Here is a 23435-nt window from a genome sequence, read left to right on the forward strand (position 1 = left end):
CCAAATACCATAAATTTAGTTTTATCCAAATTCAGAGATAGTATATTACTGTCACACCATTTCTTTATCTTCTCAAGTTCCTGTGAAACCCGTCCAGAGAGTTGCTGTAGGTTTTCCCCGGATGCCCATATGGTAGTGTCATCAGCACATAAGACCACTTTCACTAAATCAGAAACCTTGCATATATCGTTAATGTATAATATAAATAATTGTTTAGCTGTACTGGCTATATTCTCCTTCCCCTGGGCTTATTAACCACATTTTCTTCACAAGGAGAGAGTACACATAATTGACAACAGAAAACCACTTGTGTGTTTAAATAGTTTGTTTGGATGAGTGGTAAAATGTATAATCATTATTATGATGACCTCCACTAAGGCAGAGGTGTGTTTTATTAGTTTGTTCACAGCATAACTCAAAAAGTGATGAATAGATTTTGATTAAATCTTTTGGAGAGGTAGGGTTTAGCCCACAGAACACTCCATTAGATTTAGGTGCTGATCCGGATCATCATCTGGACCAAGGAATATTTTTTAAGGGATTTACCATTGAGAGATATGGCCACTTTCAATATTTTTCTTCTAACTCCATATACAGTGCCTACAATACTTTGACAAAAATTGCATAATAACATTCCCATAAGATAGACCACACACCAAGATCAAAGTAATATTCCGGATGTGCTGATCCAGAATGTTCACGAAAAACTGGCTACCGTGAAAAAACAAATGATGCACAGATTTGATGCATCTTCAAAAGTTACTGAGCTACATCCTGAAGAAAATTGCCATTACTGAAATATTGTTTTTCTTGTATAACTGTCAAAGTAATAGCGATTTCAGTGTGATTCCGAATGCTAGGAGTAGGTTTTATGGTCAAAGAATCATACTATGAGGGTCAGACTGACATGACAACATTGCTTCTAGGTGTAATTGCATTATGGGAACATTGAGCTGCCTTGGCAGAGGTTTGTGTGCTGAGTGCTGTCTAGTTCATCATTATTACTGATGCACTTTATCTGATACTCTTCTTGATGTGACGCTTATTTATCAGTTTGCATTTTTAACAAATCCTTCAAGAGAACTGTACTGCATTCTGACGGGTCCACTTCTTCACCTGTTCTCTCTTTATATTTTTGATGTAAAGAACTGCTGCTGTTTTTGTAAAATGTGATCTGTAAATAAGGACTGAAGTGAATGACTGATGCGGTTTGACGTGGGTGTGTTGTGCACCTGTCATGTTATTCACTAACAGAATAAAACATTGTTTGGCTTGGTGATTACTGTGCACCAAAGCAAGCACTAGCACACCTGTTTAGATTAAACCCAATGACAATTCACTACTGACATATCATAGAATGTGCGTTTCAGACCGCAACCATCTACTACAAAAATGAGATGTAAAAATTTAAGTTCAATCAATTAATTGCTTTAATCACTATACAGTAAAGTAATGTGTAAAATCAACTTTAGAAATAACTAGTCAACACTCAGAGAGTGCAACCTCCACCAAGGACAACTCAGTTTCCCCACAATGCCATAAAAGCAATATTCCCATGAAGGTTTGATCCTCATAAATGATTGCTTGTACATGAAAACCTACTGCTGGCATTTGTAATGATGCTCATATCTTTATTATTTTAAAGTTATTCAATTCTGTTTTATTTGTAAGTTATAATGCCAATTCACAACAACAAGAGCACAGTAAGTTCTTGAAAACCCAACAAATCGCCCTTGAGCAAACACTCAGAAAAACAATAGACATGACAAACATTCACCCATTGGTTTAGGGGTAAAACAGGGATTTCAGTGAGTGGACCATGGGAAAAGGGGTGAAGATGTCACATTTGTTCAAGTTTGTCCTCTGCTTGTTCAACATCTGTTTGATAAACTGCTCATACAGTGTTGTTGCTGACTGATTGTTGCACTATAGAGTGGTACATCCTGTGCTAAATCAGGTCTTTGTCTCCATATGTGCTTGGAGTGCTCAGCAGCATAGTCGTACACTTTGGCCACAAGGGGGCTCACATAATGTCAAGCATTCACAATGGTGACTAACCTTTAAAAATATTCCTATATCCAAATTATGATATGGATCAGGACCAAAATCTAAGCAATTGTTCCGTGGGCCATACCCTATCTCTCCACAAAAATTTCATCCAAATCCATTTGCTACTTTTTGAGTTATGCTGTGAACAAACAAACACAAACTAACAAGCGCTGGCAAAAACACAACCCCCTTCCTTGGCGGAAGTAGTAAGGACCTATGACAAGAAAGCACTTGCAGTGTGTTCCTTACCGGCTTCTCTGTATTGACCGAATACAAGGTCACTGGGATCAAGAGCAGCAGCACTACCAATATGTGTCCCCTCCTCACCATAGTTGGTCATGTAGAAGGAAATCCGACCCTGCGACAGAAGCAAACGCTCCTTTTCAACACCCCTCATCTGTTCCATGGTTCAAGCAAAAAATACAAGAGGAAAAACTCACCTGCCTCTGAGACTCATAAAGAATGCGGTCCATTGTGTTCAACAGAGTCATCTTCTGATAAAAGTTCAAAACTGTCTCTTTGGAAAGCTGAGCAGAGAAGCAACAATATGTAAGTGGTGGAGGTCACAGTACTACTTTCACTCACCAAGGACCTAGGCAGACAAACTGTACCTTAGGGTCTTCAGAGGGGTTGATGATGTTGCCCTGCCTGTCCATCACTCTGTACACTGGGATCCCAGAGATGACATTGGGCTGGATGAACTCAAGATGATCCACAAACTCAGCTGAGGCTCCAGGGAACTGTGGCTTTTCCAGCGATGAATCAAAGGGCTGCTGCCGGTGCACAGCCTGAAAGATTCAATTTATTTATTAACAATCTAACTATGGCTGTGGCATAAGAAGGTCCTCTACAAAACATACACCACAAAGGAGGATTTGCATTTCTCTTAATAATGACATCCAGAGAAAAAGCTTTGCAGCTGCTGTGATGCTCAGTGGGCAACTGACTTGTTGCATGTCATTCTACAAAAGGTGATTTTACATTTCCTGTTTTAAAAGCTTGCTGCAACAGTTGAAACTGTAATTTGTGATCTTCTGTGATTTGCCATTAAATAGAATAATCCTTATTCTATACTAATATTGTATTTTCAAAAATACCATCCCTTTATTATAACCTCACAGATGGCCCATAAAATATTTGGTTTCCTGAAGCTATCCCTGGAACTGTCACAATTTTTGCCATTTTCTGATTCCACAAATATCCATTGCTACACATTCAAACTTTATACGGTATAGACGTGGCAGACAGGTTTAACTTTAATATTTAAATGGATTCTGACTGATATACTTGCCAGATTTCCAGTAACAGAAAATATATTTATGGATTGTAAAGTAAAACATTTAATTTTTATAAACGATGTGTAAAAATTACCAACACAATGAAAGATTCATTTTAGTGACGTGGCAGAAACATTACAGTGACCGAAGGACATAAACACTGATGGCGACACAAACAGCTCTCGTTTTCTTCTTCTCTGGATGATATTATATGGGGGCGGCTGTGGCTCAGGAGGTAGAGCGGGTCGTTTCCTAACCGGAGGATTAGCGGTTCGATTCCCGGCTTGTCCAGTCAACATGTCGAGGTGTCCTTGAGCAAGACACTGACCCCCCAGTTGCTCCCAGTGATGTCACCGGTGTGTGAATGCGTGAGTGCTTGGGAGTGCGAATGGCCGAATAATGTGTGAAAGTGCTTTCAGTGTGCTGTAAAAGCATAGAAAGGCGCTATACAAGTATAAGACCATTTACTACTTATACAAGTATAAGACCATTTACCATATTTCTACTCACGCCCCTTTCTACGACCAATGGGAATGTATATATAGCTAGCTAAAACTTTAGGCGGCTAGCTTGCAACCTAATGTTCATAGTCACAAAAAAGTGTAATAATGCAAGTTGAAAACTACATCTTAAACATACAGAAACTTAAGTCTGAATTCACAAGACTGCTTTGGAGAATCTGTAGACATTAATAATTAACTTATTGTAGTTGCTGCAAGGTTACCAGATAACGTTAAGGTAGCTGGCTCACAACCTATCGCGATAACTGAAGTCATGCAACGCGCTCTTGTGAATCCATAATGGATCCTCGCAAATCCAACCGTCTCTAGTCCGAAGCCCAACACAACTGCTTACCTTACACCTACACTTGAACATCTCTTGTCGACCTAACTTGATGGCACAGTTTTGACATTATACCTAAACCAGGGTTTTGATTAACCAGGCTAAAACCAGGCCACTTGTTCCTACAACCCCGTGGGATCATTCACTAAAGCGACCTTTCATGTTATTTAGTTACCTAACAAAACAACAGCAATGCTGTTAAAACTTACACAGACTCTGAAGGCTCTGTGTTGAAGCAGCTTCGATGGCTTCAATCCTACCATCTGGCGAATACCATGGAAACACAGTCCATATATTTTGTTCATACTTCTCACAGCCGCCATCTGGACAGTCCACAGTTATCTGATTTGACCGCTCAGCCAGCTATCTTGTCAGAAATGTGAAACTCTACAGTAAATATGTTAGAATATGAGATAAGACTAACTAGCATGCGGGGTTGACTGCTTTTCACTCTGCAGCACTGCTATTTCTATCCACATAAACCACTTGTCAGGTCGAGCAAGCTACAAACAGCAGTATGCTATGACAACATCCGGTCATACCTTTAAAAATAAAAGTTGTGTTATCTATAATTCTTTAACAATAGTAGCTCCCTATGTCTAACATACTGCCGTTCTTTATAATTTAAAATCATACTCGATGCATGTAACACATTTTATTTAAAGTGAATTATACTTATATATTATCTTAATGTTTTCCTGCAACATATCTGCTATGCATTGAGGGCCATGTTTTATTCCCAGTGATACTGAAATTTCAATCCTTTTTGCAGTTTTCTTGATTGTGTGATAGTTTACAGTTATCAATCTCCTCACAGGGTTGTTCTATTTACTGTCAATATAGGAAGGTGGAATTACTTATTTTACAACATTTGATAAAACCTTTATGTATGGTCCCTTTGTCACGTCAAACTATTTGCCAATACACTCACTCTTGGTTGATATTAGGATTATCAGACATCAAAACTATGCATTTAACTGTAACACAGCGAATGACGCACTTGATCTCATACATCACAGCTATCAGGATTTCAGCACTGACTGCACGGACTGCCACAATGTTCTATCAGTTCTATCTGCATATCAGCCTGTTCTGGTGGAATGCACACCCTCTCCCGTCAGGCACATCGCCCGCACATGCCAATCTAGATTTTATTTCCAAAATTGAGACGTCAGTTATCCACACGCACTTGTCAGCATTACATTCATTGCTTTTGAACTAACGATACAAATACTACTACGTTGTATGTAATACACATTACTCTAATCTGAACATGTTGGTGGAAATCATTGCAGGGTGCTGCCTAAAAGTCCAACATCGGTTTTTAACTCCTAAACTCCAAAAAGTCTGGGACAGCCTCCTCGTTACTACGTTGTTTAGAAGAGTAGACAGTAATAATAGTGACCCCTGCTGGGCAAACCCAGGTACTAGATTTGTATAAAAAGTTTTGAAGATAGTTTCAGTCAAAGCGAGTTGAAATATAAAAAATGGACTCTTACTTGTAACAGAATATTTTTATATTGAGGCAGTTTTACTCAGGTAAAAAATCTGAGTATTTATTACACCATTTCTGTGTATAGCCCAGGGTCGCTACAGGCCCCAAATAGCAAAACAAATGACGTCATCCGCCCGCGACAAACTCTTTTCCCCTTCCAGGTAGCAGCATGATGGAGGTGTGTGGTTCTGGTATTGTTAACCTGAGAGAGTTTGGATGTGAACAGAGTTTACTGTCTCGACCTGATGGTTCGGCGTCCTTCATCCAAGGTAACGACACAAACAAACATGACACAGCTGTAAATGCAGCTAGGACAGAGCGTTAATCAAAGCTCGCTGTGCTCGTCAGTTAAGTTATGTAGGATTGTGTGCGGTTTACTGCACTTCAACACTAAGGTAAATGGTAAATGGACTGTAAGTCCAGATATTTTGTAGTTAAATAGTATAAAACTTGCAATTAACTTGCATCTCGCCACTAATCATTATAACCTGTGTTTATCACTGTTTAAACGTAGCTTTTAGTTCATAACTTGCAGACATAGTTTGGGCTGTCGTCAGTTTGGTGCACTGTAACTAGAATGTGTTGTGAACCTCCTTTCTGGAACAGAGCTCTGTTTTCTCCCAGTGATGCCCACCGTTTTGAAACACCTTTGATGTGTTTGCTCCTGTTTGGTTTCACTCACCAGATAAAAACCAGCACATCCATACTGACAATTGAAAGCAGCAGCATTGAGACTGTACAAAAACACGTGGTCTGAGCACTTTTAAAGGCATTACTAACACTGCTTTCACACTGACAGATCTCTCCTTCATCATACAGTTTGGGTTTTATGCACCTAAAACGTACTGTCTCTGAATACATTCCTGTTGACAAAGGATCATTTTGTATTCATCATACAGTTTGGATTTTATACACCTAAAACGTACTGTCTCTGAATGCATTCCTGTTGACAAAGGATCATTTTGTTTTGTATAATGGCCTCTGTTTGCACTGAACTCATGTTGTATTATTGGGCATTCTACTGCTGTTTTAGTACTATTAAAAACTTTTTTCAGCATTTCACACTTGTTCTGTTTTAAATGAGTTGATGTTCATCCTCCTCCTCACCTACAGCTGATATGCTCAATCTGCAGCGAACACAGCTTTGTTATTGTCTTTATTCTCTAAGGCGAAACATGATATCCCCTCTTGGATCAATATTCTCTGTTGAATGAAGTCCTGTGTTGTTTATACCTGAAGGTGACACAAGTGTGTTGGCGGGAGTGTACGGACCAGCTGAGGTCAAAGTCAGCAAGGAGATCTATGACCGGGCAACACTGGAGGTGCTGATCCAGCCCAAAGTGGGACTGCCAGGTAAGTTGTTATCTGAGGGAAGAACATCTTTTCTCAGTGTGCAGCGTTATTGAGTGTATTGGACGTCTAATGGAGCTGCTGAATGCTAGTCGAATCCAGTGTGTAATAATTTTATGTGTAATAATTTACTCTTCCATTTTCTAGCACTTCATTATTTTGCCAAAGAAGTAGTTTAGATGTATGTTAATATTTAAATGCTGCAAACATGAAGTATTGCAGTTACTACGCTGTGTTGAAATTTGGAGATGTTTACTATGCATGAACATTGTTATTCATTTGAGAAAGAAATGTTTCTGCCAGCTTCTTTAGGTGAGAATATCATATTTAAGGCAAACTTTGGGGTTTTGGGATGCTACGAACATTATTTTAAAGCCTTGTCCTATTCTACAGTGCAGAAGCTGCCATACCACAACACTCCATGAAGAAGAATAAGTGTGCCAATTTGTTTTGTATGAGTCAAGAATCTATCTAACATTTAGGGTTTATTTTCTAGGTGTAAAGGAGCGTTCCCAAGAGCAGTCTGTGCGGGAAACCTGTGAGGCATCTCTTCTGTTGTCACTTCATCCTCGCTCCTCCCTCACTCTTGTACTTCAGGTGTTGCATGATGATGGTTCTGTATCCTTCAGTAAAAGTCTGTAAAGTTGATGTCAAGTCTGCCCCAAACGTCAGCCACTGAGATGGTGCCCTTATGGTTTTTATTGGTGAGTCTGCTTCCTGACCTGTTCCTCAGCTCCTGTCCTGTTGTCTGAATGCTGCCTGTATGGCTCTTATGGATGCAGGCTTGCCCATGAGTTGCCTGTTCTGTGGAGTGACTTGTGCCATTGACACAGCTGGTCAAATCATCACAGATCCCACTGCAACTCAGGAAAAGGTAAATCTGAGGCTTGTGTTGTATATATATATATATATTAAAAAAAACACCCCAAAGCACTGCGATATTGACAAGTGCCACTGTTTCCTAAAAATGTTTCAGTAAATCACACAGAAAAATGTTAATGGATCAGCAAAGAAGAAACAGTTTTTTCATCTGTGCACTTGCTGTGGTGAAGGGAATGAGAAGAGTTGTATTTATCTTATTGACAGATATCAGAAAAATCATCATTTTCATTGTTCAGGAATATAAAGGACACTTAAAGGCCTCGGAAAAATCACAGACAAAGCCAGTCACAAATACACTGTATATCTGAAAAGCCTTAAAACAGATTTCATACACACTCATAGTCTGATATAGTCTAATAAATGTCTCCCAGAATCATACACATCTTTTTAACTCCTCCCTGAGTTGGTTCATTTGTTCCTGTCTGTTTCCACTCTCACCAGGAAAGTCGCGCTTTGATGACCTTTGCTATTGACAGCACAGAACATAGAGTTATGATGTCATCAACCAAAGGATCGTTTTCAGTTCATGAGGTCAGTAAATACCTGAGGTGCTGCACTGCTCTTATGTTACTTGTCATATCTGTCATTATTGAGCACCTTGATTCTATGATTTCCTTCAGGTCTGATGATGATGAAGAGTTTTTTTTTTCTTTGTCTATCTGTAACGTTATCACAGACCTTTCATACTTGGCCCGTCTTTGATTTTTTTCTTCTCCTACAGCTACAGCAGTGTATAGCAGTCAGTCAGAAAGCATCAGAGAAGATCTTCCAGTTCTACAGAGACTCCGTCAGGCGGCGATACTCCAAAACCCTCTGATGAAGAAGCAGCTTTCTTTTTCTAGAGCTTTTGTAATGATGCATACAAATATTGATTTGTAATAAAATAGTTAGCACCCGCTTTGAGTGAAACAAGTGCATTTATTGGGATACATCGAGTTTCTTTCACTTTAATATTTACATGTAATACAAGGATGTGAACTGGGAAAGAACTCAATATGTCTTGTACTAACAAATCTCATTTGCCAGAACCTTTGACCTTTATCAACTCAGGAGCAGTCCACTTCACTGTGTCCAGCAATTATTTGTATGGAAAGTGAGACAGATCTGACCATACAGTGTCTCATAACACGATCAGTCAAGGCAAACCACATTAAATGCTCCCTCTAACAACAAATGGTAATTTTTTCATTGACATAAATGTCCAGTGGAGACAGGATGGGTCAGGATTGTCAGATTGGTGCGAGTCAATGTGTGCAGCTGGATCAGCATGGGGGAGCTGACAGAAAATGAAGTGTGATTTATTTAAAGTTTAACTGAACTCAATAAAAACTATGCCAGTAAAAAGAAAATGTTGGCTTTTACCTTACAGTTATTTTTTTAATGGTACATTTATTTTCAACCCAGTATGGCCAGAGTTGCTTTTTCAGGATGTGATCAGAGCTTGAAGCAGGTGATGGCAAACCTCTGTCTCAGATTTTGCTGATGCATGCATCACACTGCTGACTACTATGTGTCTGATCAGTCTACTTTTTGCTAAATATTTTGCTTGTCTGGACAAAGTTTGTCACTGCAAGAAGCAAGAATTTCAGCCTTGTTTTTGAAGGAGAAAATAGAATCTCTCTCGCTCGCTCTCACCAGAATTTCCTGTTTTGTTCAAAGAATATGTTTAAGAATAGAGCTCTGAAACTATCATCAGCTTTCACCCACAAGCAACAGTGCTGGTTCAGGCCCTCCAAAGCAAGGTCCATTAGGATTTAGCCACTGTCATGTCCTTATGTCTTTGCTATGACCATCCTGTAAATCTGCAGACTCCATCTCCTCTGCATACCGCCCTCCACCTGGCTCCTCCCAGGCAGATGAGCTACACACCCTTCTTCTTCTTCTTCTTCTTCTTCTGCCTCTCATTATTCATCCATTGTTTTGTGACAGTGATATCTACAATGTGATGATAACATCTGCAACTGTTTTCACTGGTTCTTCTTCTTTTTTTTAACATAGGCCCACAGGTGACAAAATAAAAAACACCCACAGACAGAATTTTCTACATGGAGTGGTACTGAAAAACAACTTTCTCAGTGATTTTTCTTCATGTGCTAGTAATGTCCTTTGAGATGAATGATGTCCTAATTGAATGAGAGGTGATTATGATCTATACACCAGCTCTCCTGCTGTGTTTTCACTGTCCATTCTCTGCTTCTCCATATTCATGTTGTTAAGATGAATGTAGACATGGCTGACAAACAAAGGCCGATTTCTTTACATGTACAAGTGATACGTTGGCTTATGTTGATACAGTAGGTCTGTTTTTTATGTGCATCCTTGTGCAAGGATTGCTTTTATGGTGGCTTTCCAGACAGGTAGGAAATCAACACAGCAATGGCGCAGATGTATGTTACGATTCCAAACACAATGGAGAGCACTGAGAGCCACAGAGCCTGGCGAGATGCTGCATTGGCCCCCTGAAAATCCCCCTGAGCTGATGCCTTGTTGGTCTGAGAAATAGAGGAGAGAGGGGAGAGAGATAAGAATTAGAGTGAAGAGAGGAGAGAAGGACATTCAGCATCATTTATCAGTGTCCTCTCTGGTCTCCACTGTCCTCTTCCACTCATTCTAGTCACACACTAAACCCACATTATGTTCCATCTTTGGGTCACAGCCAATGCCCGTGTCTCATGTTTCCTTCCTCTCTCCCTCTAGTCCTTGACTTTGACTTTGACCCCTGGTACCACTCAACAATATTGGAAATCTATCACCTTATTGTTATGACTCTAATTAAACTGTAACAAAGGCCATTGATCTGATTAAGAAGCCTGCACAGCTTGCTGCCAGTTAGTGTTGTGTAAGCTTTAATGGGATTTTTTTTCTGCACTGCTGGAAGAATGCTTATAATAAAACAGAGGCTTCTGGCATCCTGAGATAGAGGTGTTAGGGCCTTTTTCACAATGCAAACAGGAACAGTGACTGATGGGATTGTTTGTGTGAGGTTTTGCTCTTATCCTTTTGACCTGCTCCATATTTCCACCATCTTTGTCTCAGAAGAGACTGATCATCTCACCAAGACTGACCCTGGCCAGCTAGAGGAGCAGCATTCTGATGGCTTTGTGCTGTTTTTTTTTTTGTTTGTTTTTTAAATAGGGAATGCACTTAGTCAGTGTTGTCCACTGTTGGTAATGTAGGAATGTTTTTGTTTGCATGTACCTTCTGTGAAAGGTAGAAAGCAGCGATGCCCAGGGGCCAGAAGCAGCAGAGCATGGAGAAAAAGGCCAGACCCAAGTGGTCCTGTGGGATCATCAGAGGGAAGTCGCTCTCACTCTCCGTATCACTGAAGTCATCAATGGAGGAGTCCTGGGATTCAAACAGAATGCAGAGGGTTTGCTTTCCCATATTACAAAGAAATACCTCCAGTACCTGCAGACTTCCTCTCTCATTTCAGCCTCATAATGTTATTCTGCTTGTTTTATTTTATGCCTGAAATAACTGCATTATCCAAAGATGCTCCTATAACATAACAATACATGAGAAATTGCTTATTTCTCCGATGTCACAGATTTAAGAATGTAAACTACTGTAGACAACATTATTACATTATTGCATGCAATAATTTTGAACATTAGCTCAGAGGATTATTATGAACGGTTTTTCTTTTAAGGAATAAGCGGTATAGATAATGGATGGGTGGATGTATAAGTCACTGCACATGGCTCTGAGGTCATCTTGTAAACTAATGATCAGCTCCTCAATGAAAAATCATCATGAAGAAATGAAGCGTTAATAAGCATTTGAAGTGAAACAAAGAAGTTGAAGCTGTTGTGCCTCTTTGAGGTCACTTCAAGGTTTTACTCCCACAGGCCTTTGCATCACTGCACCACAGCCAGCATTCAGAATGAGCCTGGAAAAAAGGTTACGGTATTTTGTGTGCTGTTCTTTTGTCCTTGAGTAAACTATTAACTTAAAGTTTGCAGTGATAAACTACTCTTGAATTTAATGTTGTTTGTTTGCTTGCTTGTACTTTTAATAGAAGTAATAATTGTAAAACAGCCTTCAGCCACAACAGGTAATTGAACCTTTATTTGAACCTTTCTGAGAGATTTTTCATAATAACTTTAACAACCAGCAGCTACTTATTTGTGGCGAATACAGAATATATACATATAAATTCACTTGTTGACCACTATAAGCGTTCTAAAGCTAATTTACATTTCAGTGCAGGGCTGGCTTTGCTCATTGATCTAGGAAATAGAACTGACATCCTAGATCACTACCGTAGTGTCATTACCTACTCCACAGCAGGAGAGGAGCTTTATGCAACCTGGCTTTTTGACAGTAAGCTTTCCATTGTTGCCTACCCTGAAGTGCACTGTGCATAAGTCTATTTTAAGTTCCTCTGTTGTTTCTAGAATCTGTACTGAGGATATGAAAGGGTCCCTCGCTTTTAATGTAAAACTCCTCTGAGCAACAAATGTGTTAATGAGTTAGGATAAGACACAGTGGCTGTTTTTGTACAGAGATGAAACAGTTGGCCAAGTAATCGATCGGCTTGTGTGAGGACTGGCTGCTTTTCTCTATTTTATATTGTTATAAACTAAATTGGGCTGCTATTATTTGCACAAACTGCACATTTATAAATTTGAGTAGAGCTTTCTCACAATTTTCTGACACTTAATTTTTCATATTCATTTAATGAAGAAAATAATCATTAGTTTTAGACCTCTTGAGTGAGTTACACAGCTTTTTTTTTAAATAAATGTTTTGTTTACAATAAATGCTTGATTTTACAAGTGGGAATTCAAGGCCTCAGTACTGCATCATGTCAGTGTCTTACATCAGAGTCAGGAAGCAGGTCGTCCTCGTCATCCATGCTGTAGGACGCACTGTGGCAGTCCTGTGTCTCAGCCAGCAGCTTCCTCTCCAGTGTGGAGCTGGGTTGAATGTCCACAAAGGTGGTCTCCAGGTAGTCTTTGCTGAGCAGGGAGTCTGCGTGGCCCCAGACGGGGGCCGGTGGATAAAAGGACTCCAGTGTTTGATGTAAGGAGCAAGGGTCCAGTAGCTGCTGTTGCTGGAGCTCAGGGGGATGTCCACAGTAGTCCCTCCATGCTAAGGGAGGGTAGACCCTGTTCTGCTCGCACTTAACCAAGATGCACTGGAAGAGCCCACCTGGAGCCTGTCCAGGTCTGGGCCCCAGTCCTGGCCCAGTTGCCTGGGTGTTATTGGGGTTTTCTTCCACAAGAGGGTGCTTCAGCTCATCTAGATCCTCCATCCCTCTCTTTTAATAGCAGCCACTCATGAGTCCATCACATCAACAGCCAAATATAATTTACAACCCCTCTGAGTGTTTCTCTGAAGTGTCCAGTGAGTCTAGGTAAAGACAGCTGCTTTGCTGGCTTTAGTGTTTCAGTGATAATCCATCTTTAGTCCTATTCTTTAAAACATCTCTTATTATAGGTCCAGAGGCCAACAGCACCCAACAGGTTTATCATATAGTGAGAGAGCATTAAGGTGCCAGCTGCAGCCCTCTGATGTGGTGCTGACCCTGATCCTCTTTTCCACACTTGTCATCAGCTATTTGTTTCAGGGCTTGATGACTTAGGTTTTGCCCCATGTCATTCATTTCACATGACTGAGTGTGTCATCGTTCATGAATACAATAATAATTAGCTACCTTCTCTCTCATACGATATGGTAATGTCAGTTCTGATAGTGGATGATGATTAACCAGAGGCTAATGAAAACACTGGGCAATGGATGTTCTATGTGACTGCCCTCAGGAGCTCATGGAAATTGTCTCTTGCAGTAAAATCTTAACTTAAGCATAATATCATGATGTATGTGTGAAAGCTTTGGATGTCAGTTATGGATGGAAATGAATCAAGAAACTATTTTAAGGAGAATAATAAGAAAGACTTTCAAGTTGTCATGACATCCTGTTTATGTTGTGTTGGTTCTTCTGTAGAAGTCTGAAAAAATAAAACACTGGTTCTGTTTTCAAAAACAGACCAAAGGCATTGGCCCTTCAGATGACTGGACTGATGCACAGTGGGGTGTTTTGAAGCTTGAATATGCACAGCCTCCGGCAGCAGTCAAACTAGTAGCACAATGAAATAACTGGGGCCATATTGGAGGACAGTTCATCTGTAAAAGCAACAAGGGACTGGGACAGTTCATCTGTAAAAGCAACAAGGCTCCAGAAATAGAATCCTACAGTGCACATCTGCCATCATGTATGCTCCTCTGTTGCTGCAGGAAGTGACAAAGAAATGAAAGTCCACTGGTGTTGATTTATGGCTGTAGGTTTGCTCCCTCCATGAGGCCAGATGAAGAGTAGGGGGGCTCTCTTTCCAGCTCTGTGATGAGAACTGTTAAGACAAGAACAAGGTCACAAAAATTATTTATACATTATAACTTAACTGTAACTCTCTGCAGACGTTATTCTGTTTCTGAGCCTTGTGTGCTTCTAAAGCTTGGACTTGAGAGTTGTTTTTATTTGCACACACGGGCTGCATAGCTAACCTTACCCTAAAGTCACATTAGAAACAATATGTCACTGCATTTAACCAATCAGCTCTGACTCCTGAGGTGCCACATTAACTAGTTATGGATTGCATCTTAATGAATGTCACTTAGAGGTGGTGGGGATTGTTATTCTTGTTTGTTAAATGAATGTGTATCTGCAGCAGCCACATTGTGATGTTTGGGTGGTTCTAATAATATATCATTTATCAATATGCTGATAGTTAGCAATTTAGTTAAGCATTATTTATTCACAAAGTCTCATTGTGATCAAGATCTTATTTGCAAAAGGTATCTAGAAATAAAGGACACACAAACATCATAAGATAATTTAGTGAAATAAAAGTATTTGTTAACAAATCTTATTTAAAAAACCTGCAAGCAGAACTTTACAATCCAGGGTCTCTAATTGCATGTCATTCCAGCAGTGATGTGCATAGCGCTTTACTAGAAAGTACCATGCACAATACAACGTAGTAAAGTAGTTAGCAGTGCAGCTACCTGACACAGCTCAGTGTGTTTATGTATGCACATTTTTTTTTCCATTGTGGATGGAGATATTTTCCCTGAGGGATAGGGTGCGGAGCTCAGTCACCCGTGAGGAGCTCGAAGTAGAGCTGCTGCTCCTCCACGTTCAATGGAACCAGTTGAAGTGGCTCGAGCACCTGTTTAGGATGCCCCCTGGACGCCTCCCTGGGGAGGTATTCTGGGCATGTCCCTCCGAGAGAAGGCCTCGGGGCAGACCCAGGACACATTGGAGAGACTAGGTCTCCCGGCTGGCCTGGGAACGCCTTGGGGTTCCTCCTGAGGAGCTAGAAGAGGTGTGTGGGGAGAGAGAAGTCTGGGAGTCTCTGCTCGGACTACTGCCCCCACGACCCGGTCACGGATAAAGCAGATGAAGATGGATGGATGGAGATATTTTTAAATATGCCCTGCAAATGTTAGTGTGATTAAATAATTTAATATGTAAATTGCTTTTTCAAATGTGGCCAGCTTAGTTTAAACATTCTGTATGTTTGCCACTTTGGCTTTTAAAGGGCGTACCCTGCCTTGCATCCTAGGATAACATCTAGCCCCTGTTATGACTGGCTTGAAGGCCACAACAAAAAAGGAGTGAGACACAATACCAGAGTAAAAATGTAACCACCGGTGTTTATTGAATTTAATGAGGTGTGGAAGTCAGTATCAGTAGTGCATGAGTCTCAGTGCAAGAGTAGATGTGAAGTGTACGTTACAAGTGCAAAACAAAACCAGAGGTTTAACTAAAAAAAAAAAAACACAAAGTGCTGCATGTTGGGGAGACAGACACACTGAGCCAGGTGCTCCTAATCATCACTCAGCCACCTCATGCAACCGAGAGCTTACACACATAACACCAAAGCAAGGCACACCCCCAGTGACTCTGCACAGGATAAGCCCTGAAACACAGGTAAATGATTGGAAATATACACCTGATTGCCCCTATTGACTTAAGGCGTATGTAACAGTAACCGGGGAGTGGTGTAATGCTGCTGTGAGCTGCCAAGTGACAAGAGATGAAATAAAGCTCTGTATTGTGTGATAAAGGTATTTTCATTCTTGGTAGAATAAGAAAGTCATTTCACCAAACTACATCATATCTCATTAGCAAGTATTCATTCTGCGTGGCAGAGTGCCTCACAGGCTCCAGATCAATGCAGTGGCTCGTTCCTGCACGCTTCACTGCACACACAGAAAAAAGGGAGTAATTGGGCTGGCGTGATGCTGAGGGCTGCATTCTGCTTTGTGCACATCCACTGTTTCACTGTGCAAACCCACTCTTCCTCCAGCCTGTTATGGAGGGCTAGTACCTCTCATTCTGAACAAGCTGAGTGATCATTCAACACAACAACTCAGGGCAAACCCCAACACACACATCTGAACATATGGTGCATACTGCACACACGCACATTCACACGTTAATATCAGTAGCATTTCACTTCCTCTTCTGCCCCCTCCTAATCCCTGCAGCTTCATTCCAGGAGAGATGCACTCAGCTTTATTACACCCCGCACCTCTGCCCAGCCACCATAAAAAGACTTCTGTCAGCCTTATTACAAGCCTGCTTCCTTTTCTGATTCTGCAACTCACATAAAACATCCAGCCATGTAGAAGGAAGGCTGCAAGGACGCCGCTGCAAATCACCACTGACACTTTTACTAACACTTCTCTCCCTCTCTACCTCTCTCCTTTTCATTCTGGTGCTCTGTCATACACAAACACAACCACACATCTACTCAGCTCTCTCCACTACTTCTACCCCTCTTCTTTTGTGTTTGATCAGACTCTGTCCCTTTTTCACAATCCTCCAAGTACTTTCAAAATGTAAAACTTGTCACAGTTTCTACTTGTGCATGAAAATAAAGCTTGAAACCAGTGCATATTACTTTAAACCTTTGTCACAAAACCAGAGAACTGTTGCTGTTGTATCTTATACTGATTTTCAGCAACTCTGCAGCCTTTTTGAGTCACACTGAATCTCTGTCTCCAAGTACACAAAAACTCATGCACAGAGCTGAAAGGTAAGTGCTGTAATTTTTTCAGATGATGCAGATTGAGGACATGCAGATACAGTGAAGATGCTCACAGTAGTAAACTGGAGCTGTAAATGTATAGGCTCTAATATAAAGATATCTTGAAGAACAGCAATGTCAGGCAGATAAACCCAGAGCAGGCTTCAAGATAAGTCAAACAACAATCCCAAACCCCAAGTGGCAGTTAAATGGCCTAATTGATTTCATTTCAAAACCCCTTCGCTCTCTCCCTCTCTCTTCCTTGATTTGCATGGAGTGACTGGCAAGAACAGAGAGGAAACTACACAGAAAAAAAAAGAAAAACAGGCAGCAGTGTAGATCTCAAAGTAACATCATGTTCCTATGGGAACACATTCACCATTGAGTCGAGTGCTCACTGCAGGATAAATGAAGCAGAGGATAATTTGCCATTTCAGTTCTGTGCCTCTGCTCAGCTTGATGATAACAAGATGGGATAATTCCGGCGTAGCTGCACCTTCCAGTAAGGATGTGTTACTGTCACATTAAACTGCAAAGAATGGGTCATTTCCACAGAATTACTCTCTAATAATAAATGAGCTCAGCCACGCCAGTTGCTGGGTTTCCTTCAACCCCATGTGCACAGTGTGTGTGTGACAGAGTGAGCTCATCAGCCCAAGGCATGCCCCACTCTAACCCCAGACACACAGACTCATGTCATTTCGTGTCCTTCACATAACTACACATCCAGCCTTGCATTATCTCTCCCTTTCAGACACATACATAAACACTTTGAACCCCTCCATACCTCCTACATGCTCACATACATGCCACACACACACACATACAGACACACACACTGCTCGCACTGCTGGTGCTTGTGTGTAGCGAGGCCTGAGGAATGATTGCAATATGTTGCAAATGACTCCAGCACTGCTGCAGAGTGTGCAGCATGTTGTACTCACTCTAATGATATGTGTATTTGTGAGTATCATGGGAGACACTGTACAGACACTGGCTATATCTTCACAATACTGTGTTGTTTGTGTAGCTGTGGGTGTCTATGTATGTGTGTGCATGCTCCTCAGTGCCTTCCACAGCTGCTGCAACTCAGTTATAATCTCCTGGGTTTATGTATGAACAGGTACTCACTGTACTGTACATACTCACTGTATATCACTGTGTAAGCATGTAAGTGAACATCTGACCATGTAAGACACAGTTTACATGTCCATTATTGTACATGTCATTTATACCATAACTTTTCATTTTAAAAAATCCTAATGAAAATGATGATGAACTCCAGCCTATGACTGTTTAGATAGATCAGTTTAATTGTAATCATTTGGACAGTGTGAATGTGTGTGAACAGTTACAAACCTGCCAGAAAAGCTTATCAGGCATTATAGAAAGGCTGAACAGATGCCTTTTAGACTTTGTTTACATCAGCCGTATTGCAGTGTGATGACCTGCATGTGTTCATCAGTGCATGAATGTGTGCGTGTTTGCGTGTGAGAGTGTGTGTACTAGTATTACTAATCTCGGTGCAGTGACAAAAGTCTGTTGTGGGGATTCATCTTCAATCTGGGGAAAAACAAAAATACCAATGCACACAGTTGAAATTTTAGGATTACTTAGTTTTGGTTAAGCTTAGAATGATCCTTGCTAGACATTAAGCAGTTAACATCAAGGAACATGTGTGGATCAGTGACTGAATGAGGTGATTAGCCTTTCACAGATCTTTACATGAGTGATGATGCATCACATGTTCTCATCAACACAGTCAGATTCAGGGAAAAGAAAAGACTTGCTTTTACTTAGGAATGCAAATAAAACAGCCTGTGTGTCCTTTGAAAGCACTGACAGCCTTTTCTCATACTGTCCACCGATGCATTTTGATTATACATGATGACAAATGCATACTGGATTCTGGTAGAAGCTTTTCTACTTGAAAGATGAAAATGTTTTTAAGGGGTCCAGCTCTGCCACATTGTCGGAGGTTTCAGAAATGCTGCATGACCATGTTACAGTTTTATCTTACTGCACCCTAGGGTTGGTGTACAGCAGTAAATACAAACATAAACAATGGAGCTGGGATGAATGTGTTTGTAATAGGGCCACGCTGCTGTCGCTGGGGTCCCACTCACCTTCTACTGTGAGCAAGTTTAATTAATAATAAAAACTGAAGAGCCTTCACTCCTGCAGGTGATATCAGTGTACTCCTCCTTGTCTCCAAGAAACTGATATATGATGACTGACAGCACAGACAGCATAAACATAATCTACAACATCTACCTTCTCAAACATGAGCCCTGAATCAGTAAATGAAAAAGTAAATCACTGCTGGCATTACACTCAAACTTCAGTATCAGAATCAGAATCAGCTTTAATGGCCAGGTGTGTCGGACACACAAGGAATTTGACTCTGGTACATCGGCTCTCAATGTGCATGTACATATCCCAATGCAAGGGGTAAACAGTATTAAGTAAACAGTAAACCAATATAAGGCTAGTAGAACAAAATAAGCAGGATTAACAGCAACAAACAGTGTAAACAATGCAAAATAAGCAGTGTAAACAGGCAGTAAACAATGCAGACAAAGGAATGCTCATTGTGAAATGAGATACATAGGAATAAGAGAGTACTTAAAAATAGAGACCTGTATGGATCTGTATAATCTGTATCAATAATTATTATTGATTTAAACCTTGATATAAACCCTGGCTGACCTGATGCTTTTCTGTGTGGTGTCTCCATGTTCTCCCTGTGCCTGGGTGGGTGCTCCAGCTTCCTCCAACAATCCAAAGACATGCAGCTTAGGTTGACTGGTGACTCTAAATTCCCTGTAGGAGTGAATGTAAGTGTGTGTGGTTGTTTGTCTACATGTCAGCCATGTGACAGACTGGCGGCCTGCCCACAGTGTACACTCGTTCAATGTCAGCTGGGATTGCCTCCACCCCTTCCCTGGATAAGGTATGGATGGCTGGATCTTATACAGGTCATAATTAGGCATTCTGTATTCTTACAATAGTTTTTAAGAGTCATGCCTTTTACCCTTGATAAAAATCTGCAAATGCTGTTTCAGTAACAAGGGAGTGAGTATGGGTGGGATGGAATGATAACATAACAAAGGGGGTTACAACAGTTAAAACTGTCACCACAGACATCATCAACCACAAAAAAACATAGTCACACAACACAAGGTTTCCTCTGGGTTCTTATTTTCTCACCTTCAAGCTGGAAACTCAGATCTGTCCTGCTCTGCGCTGTCCTCACGATGAGTCCTCCGAGATGAAACACAGGAATTCAGTGTCCCAGTTTTTAATCATGGATATGTGCAGAAGGTGTGTGTTTGTGTGTATTTACAAATGAACAGATCGTGTGTATCATGCACATGTTTGTGTGAGAGAGAGAGGATGGTTAGGTTAGGTTAGGTTAGGATGTGAGTGCTCAGTTACAAATGTCCCTTTGTACTGATGCGGCTGTGAGCACATGCAGATGCACCTATTACACCTGTGCAGCCTGGCAGCAGTGATGTGCACCCTTTGTCAAAGACTCCCCTTCCTTCTGCACATCTTCCCTCCTCACAGAAAGGAGCTCTTTCATTAATCCCTGTTGCGGTGGCGGTGCATCATCATAGTCAACTTTCTTCTGCCACTAGCAGCTTCTTTCTGACTTTCCTCTTCTAGCTCGCTTCTGTTCCTCTCTCTACTCCTTCACCTCTCTCTGTCTTTCTCTTTCGCCTTTCACAGCTTCGCTACCTCATTACGGTGAAAGTACTGGGTCCTAAAGCCAGTTGGCGCAGCACCTGAACATGTGTGTGTGTGTGTTGTGGCACTCAAAAGGATAGAAAGAAAAAGACACACATGCAAAATGAGGACATTTAGCCTTTTCTTACTTCTTTAAGAGGATTAGATATTTTAATCTATTACATCTTGTTACAGAGACAGGATAACAAGAAATCCTGTTTGTGTGCAAAACACTCTGGACAAAATGCAAATACAGCAGCTCAATCTCCCGTCTGGGCAGCACATAGCTGATGAGGGCTGATTGTGTGTGCGTGCCCTGCAGTATGACTGGGGTCTACGTGCCACCACAGAGGAAATACAGCCTTTTTACTCTGTCTGTCTCTGAATGGTGATACATGGAGAAAGTCAGAACTCGTTCATTTTTTTGTTGTTCTCACCCACTTTTTGCCTTCGGGGCCCTGGATTATTTACTGTATCTCACATAAAAAAAAGAAATGCTAAGGGATACAAGGACAATCACACACAGCCACACACATTCACTCCCAACCCATTGACCTGCAGGTATGTTTACTTAAATGCACTCAAATACACACACATCCATTTTGAATAGATAATCACAGGTATCTAAACAGTGGCATCATTTCCATGCTCAGAGGTAGTTCTGGTTTTCAATATTTGAAGAGGTCTCACTGAATTAACAAGAGAGAGAGACCTACATCAAGACAGGGAGAGAAAGAGAGCGAGGAGGGGGGAGGTTTTTTCAGGAGGAGAGAGATTAATGTACCAGTAAATTGGTTACAAGGTAAGAATTTGGGGACCAACATATTATAACAGCAGCTTGTTGTGATGTAAACACTTCCAGCAGGTTTCATCGCCACAACACCTGTGGGACACCTGTGATTAAAGTGTATGGAATCAGTAGGTTTATTGCTGTTACACAAACTTACAACATGATTGGCAGTAACACAGTAAAGCTATTTTAACCATCAGTGCTTAGTATCAAACTAGAAAGCTTTTAGATGTCAGTACTTCATAAATTAGCACATTATATCAGTCACAATATAAATCATTGGTCAGAGTCAGGCTAGTTGTTTCAGTGACGTGAGGCAGCACTAATTAGTGTTATCAGCTTCACCTGCACTGATCACACTGTGGGGCAGCTGTGCCTGAGATGTGGTGTAAGTTTGACAACTTGAAATTGATTGTAGCTGAGATAATTCAAGTTGAGCAGCTGCATTTATTTGTAAAGGACAAAATTACAGACTTTTTACAGCCACATTTTAGGGAATGTTTGACACTAAAAAGAGTATCACTGATAGTCAGACAGCTGAATGACTGAATGAGTGATGGAAAGTGAAAACGGCCCATCTGCTTTATTGATGAGACACCGCCCCTGGCTTGGTTAACTGCGATTGCTTCAGCAGCTCCATCCTGCTCCTCATCTGTCCTCCATCTTTTTGGCATAGTCACAATCAGTTTCATTCCTCTCCAGCATCCATCCTCATGAGGGAGCAGACAACACATCAAACTGGAAAAAACCTCCAGCAGGTGGTGGGTGTGAGACGTGAGATATAAAAAGCAGACTTATGGGGATGAGGCAAAAATATAAATTTTAATGTTTAATGGAAAACCTGATTTGATACATTCAGACCCAGAACAAATATGATCAATGAAATAGTTTAACTTTGTCACACTTTCTTCCTTAGTACAAAAATACTACAACTTTACAAGTGACTTCACCTTCTCAAACTAATGAACCCTTTTTAAAGTGTGTTATTTTTAAGCTACTAGTTGACTGAACATCATTAGGTTATTTAGAGGAACCTTTTATAAAGCATATGGTGTTTTAAAATAACATAAACTAAGTTTGACATTTGTTTATAATAGATGTTTTTAAAAATCACCTTCCTATTTAGAAATGCTCACCTTTTTGTTTAGCCCCCACCCTGATTTGATATTCCACAAAGGTATTTTTATTCAGGCCAAGCTGCCAACAATGTTACAATATTGTCTTTATCAGGCGTTTACAGTTTATACTGTGACCTGACATACAAATAGTCAGGGGTGTGACACCACACAAGTTGAAATATGTTGTTCTATACACTGGATTACTGTTACCGGATTTCTGACCCTTTCAAATACACACCAAAACTAAATAAATTCAAATCCAATTCAATGGATGAATCAATGAATTCATGGCTGACGACTCCAAGTCCTGTCTCTGTAAATATGATCTTTTCCACCAACAACCTACAGAAACAGTTCTCTGTCGCTGGCATACTACAAACATATTCTAGCACGGTGGGCAGCCGTGGACAGAGCTGTCTGATGTTGAGTGCTCAACAAAACAAGACAGAATGTGCTGTTTAACTGAGGTCATCACAAAAAACGATGATTAGGCACGACTCTCCTCTGTTGCTCTCTCTTTCTCATTTTGTTTTACAAACTATGATATTGTTTTTCCCCCAGATGTAGCTAATTTGCCCACATCTTCTCTCTTTTCTTCTTTACCCTCCGAGTGAACTGACACAGCACCTTATTATGGACATTTGAAAGGGACGGTGAAACAGTCGCTAATCAGATGAGACAGCAACAAAACAGCAAGGTGTGCACACACACCATGTTTCTGCTGAGTTCTGATGATTGTAAGGAAATTGTAGTAAATAATGAAATAAACACTTAAGTGACCATTTAGGTGTTTAGATGTGCAAAATGAGAGCTTTGATGATGAAAATGCACAAGTTGAGCTGAAGTAGCAAGAGAGAGACAGAG

At 40.7% G+C, this 23435-nt stretch overlaps 3 protein-coding genes across 5 annotated transcripts in view; 1 reads left to right on the forward strand and 2 right to left on the reverse strand.

Annotated features, from left to right (window-relative positions):
* The window catches only part of bckdha (branched chain keto acid dehydrogenase E1 subunit alpha), a 7549-nt gene extending 2860 nt beyond the window's left edge, over positions 1–4689 (reverse strand). The window contains exons 1-4 of one of the 3 annotated variants that reach the window (XM_020605648.1): positions 4379–4689; positions 2661–2837; positions 2490–2576; positions 2299–2407 (exon numbers count right to left, since the gene is read on the reverse strand). In XM_020605648.1, coding sequence (XP_020461304.1) covers positions 2299–2407; positions 2490–2576; positions 2661–2837; positions 4379–4492 — 487 coding nt within the window. In that variant the 5' untranslated portion in view covers positions 4493–4689. Of the gene's footprint in view, positions 1–2298; positions 2408–2489; positions 2577–2660; positions 2838–4050; positions 4096–4181; positions 4218–4378 lie in introns of those variants that run through there. The other 2 variants (XM_020605649.1, XM_020605650.1) reach the window with 2 other exon arrangements.
* A 1081-nt stretch (positions 4690–5770) lies between these two features.
* exosc5 (exosome component 5) lies at positions 5771–8792 on the forward strand. The gene is made up of 6 exons (XM_020605564.1): positions 5771–5933; positions 6904–7017; positions 7511–7632; positions 7748–7888; positions 8338–8427; positions 8618–8792. Exons 1-6 carry the CDS (start codon positions 5834–5836, stop codon positions 8711–8713), a joined length of 663 nt encoding a protein of 220 aa, XP_020461220.1. The 5' UTR covers positions 5771–5833; the 3' UTR covers positions 8714–8792.
* An 80-nt stretch (positions 8793–8872) lies between these two features.
* Positions 8873–14030, reverse strand: tmem91 (transmembrane protein 91). The gene is made up of 3 exons (XM_020605563.1): positions 12719–14030; positions 11095–11241; positions 8873–10388 (listed from the first exon to the last, which is right to left on the reverse strand). The coding sequence occupies exons 1-3, from the start codon at positions 13151–13153 to the stop codon at positions 10233–10235; spliced, it is 738 nt and encodes a 245-aa protein (XP_020461219.1). The 5' UTR covers positions 13154–14030; the 3' UTR covers positions 8873–10232.
* Between the last annotated feature and the right edge of the window lie 9405 nt (positions 14031–23435).

Source organism: Monopterus albus, unplaced genomic scaffold, assembly GCF_001952655.1.
Source record: "Monopterus albus unplaced genomic scaffold, M_albus_1.0 scaffold71.1, whole genome shotgun sequence".
NCBI classification, from domain to species: domain Eukaryota; kingdom Metazoa; phylum Chordata; class Actinopteri; order Synbranchiformes; family Synbranchidae; genus Monopterus; species Monopterus albus.

Bases quoted from the DNA above. Each gene is read 5' to 3' on its own strand.
- tmem91 (XM_020605563.1), bottom strand. From the start codon at position 13,153: ATGGAGGATCTAGATGAGCTGAAGCACCCTCTTGTGGAAGAAAACCCC. The intron at 11,242-12,718 runs GTAAGACACTGA...TTTGAATCCCAG, and splicing joins ACCTGCTTCCTGACTCTGAT to GACTCCTCCATTGATGACTT. The intron at 10,389-11,094 runs GTACATGCAAAC...TCTATTTCTCAG, and splicing joins CTTTCTACCTTTCACAGAAG to ACCAACAAGGCATCAGCTCA.
- exosc5 (XM_020605564.1), top strand. From the start codon at position 5,834: ATGATGGAGGTGTGTGGTTCTGGTATTGTTAACCTGAGAGAGTTTGGA. The intron at 7,633-7,747 runs GTATCCTTCAGT...CCTGTTCCTCAG, and splicing joins TGTTGCATGATGATGGTTCT to CTCCTGTCCTGTTGTCTGAA. The intron at 8,428-8,617 runs GTCAGTAAATAC...CTTCTCCTACAG, and splicing joins GATCGTTTTCAGTTCATGAG to CTACAGCAGTGTATAGCAGT.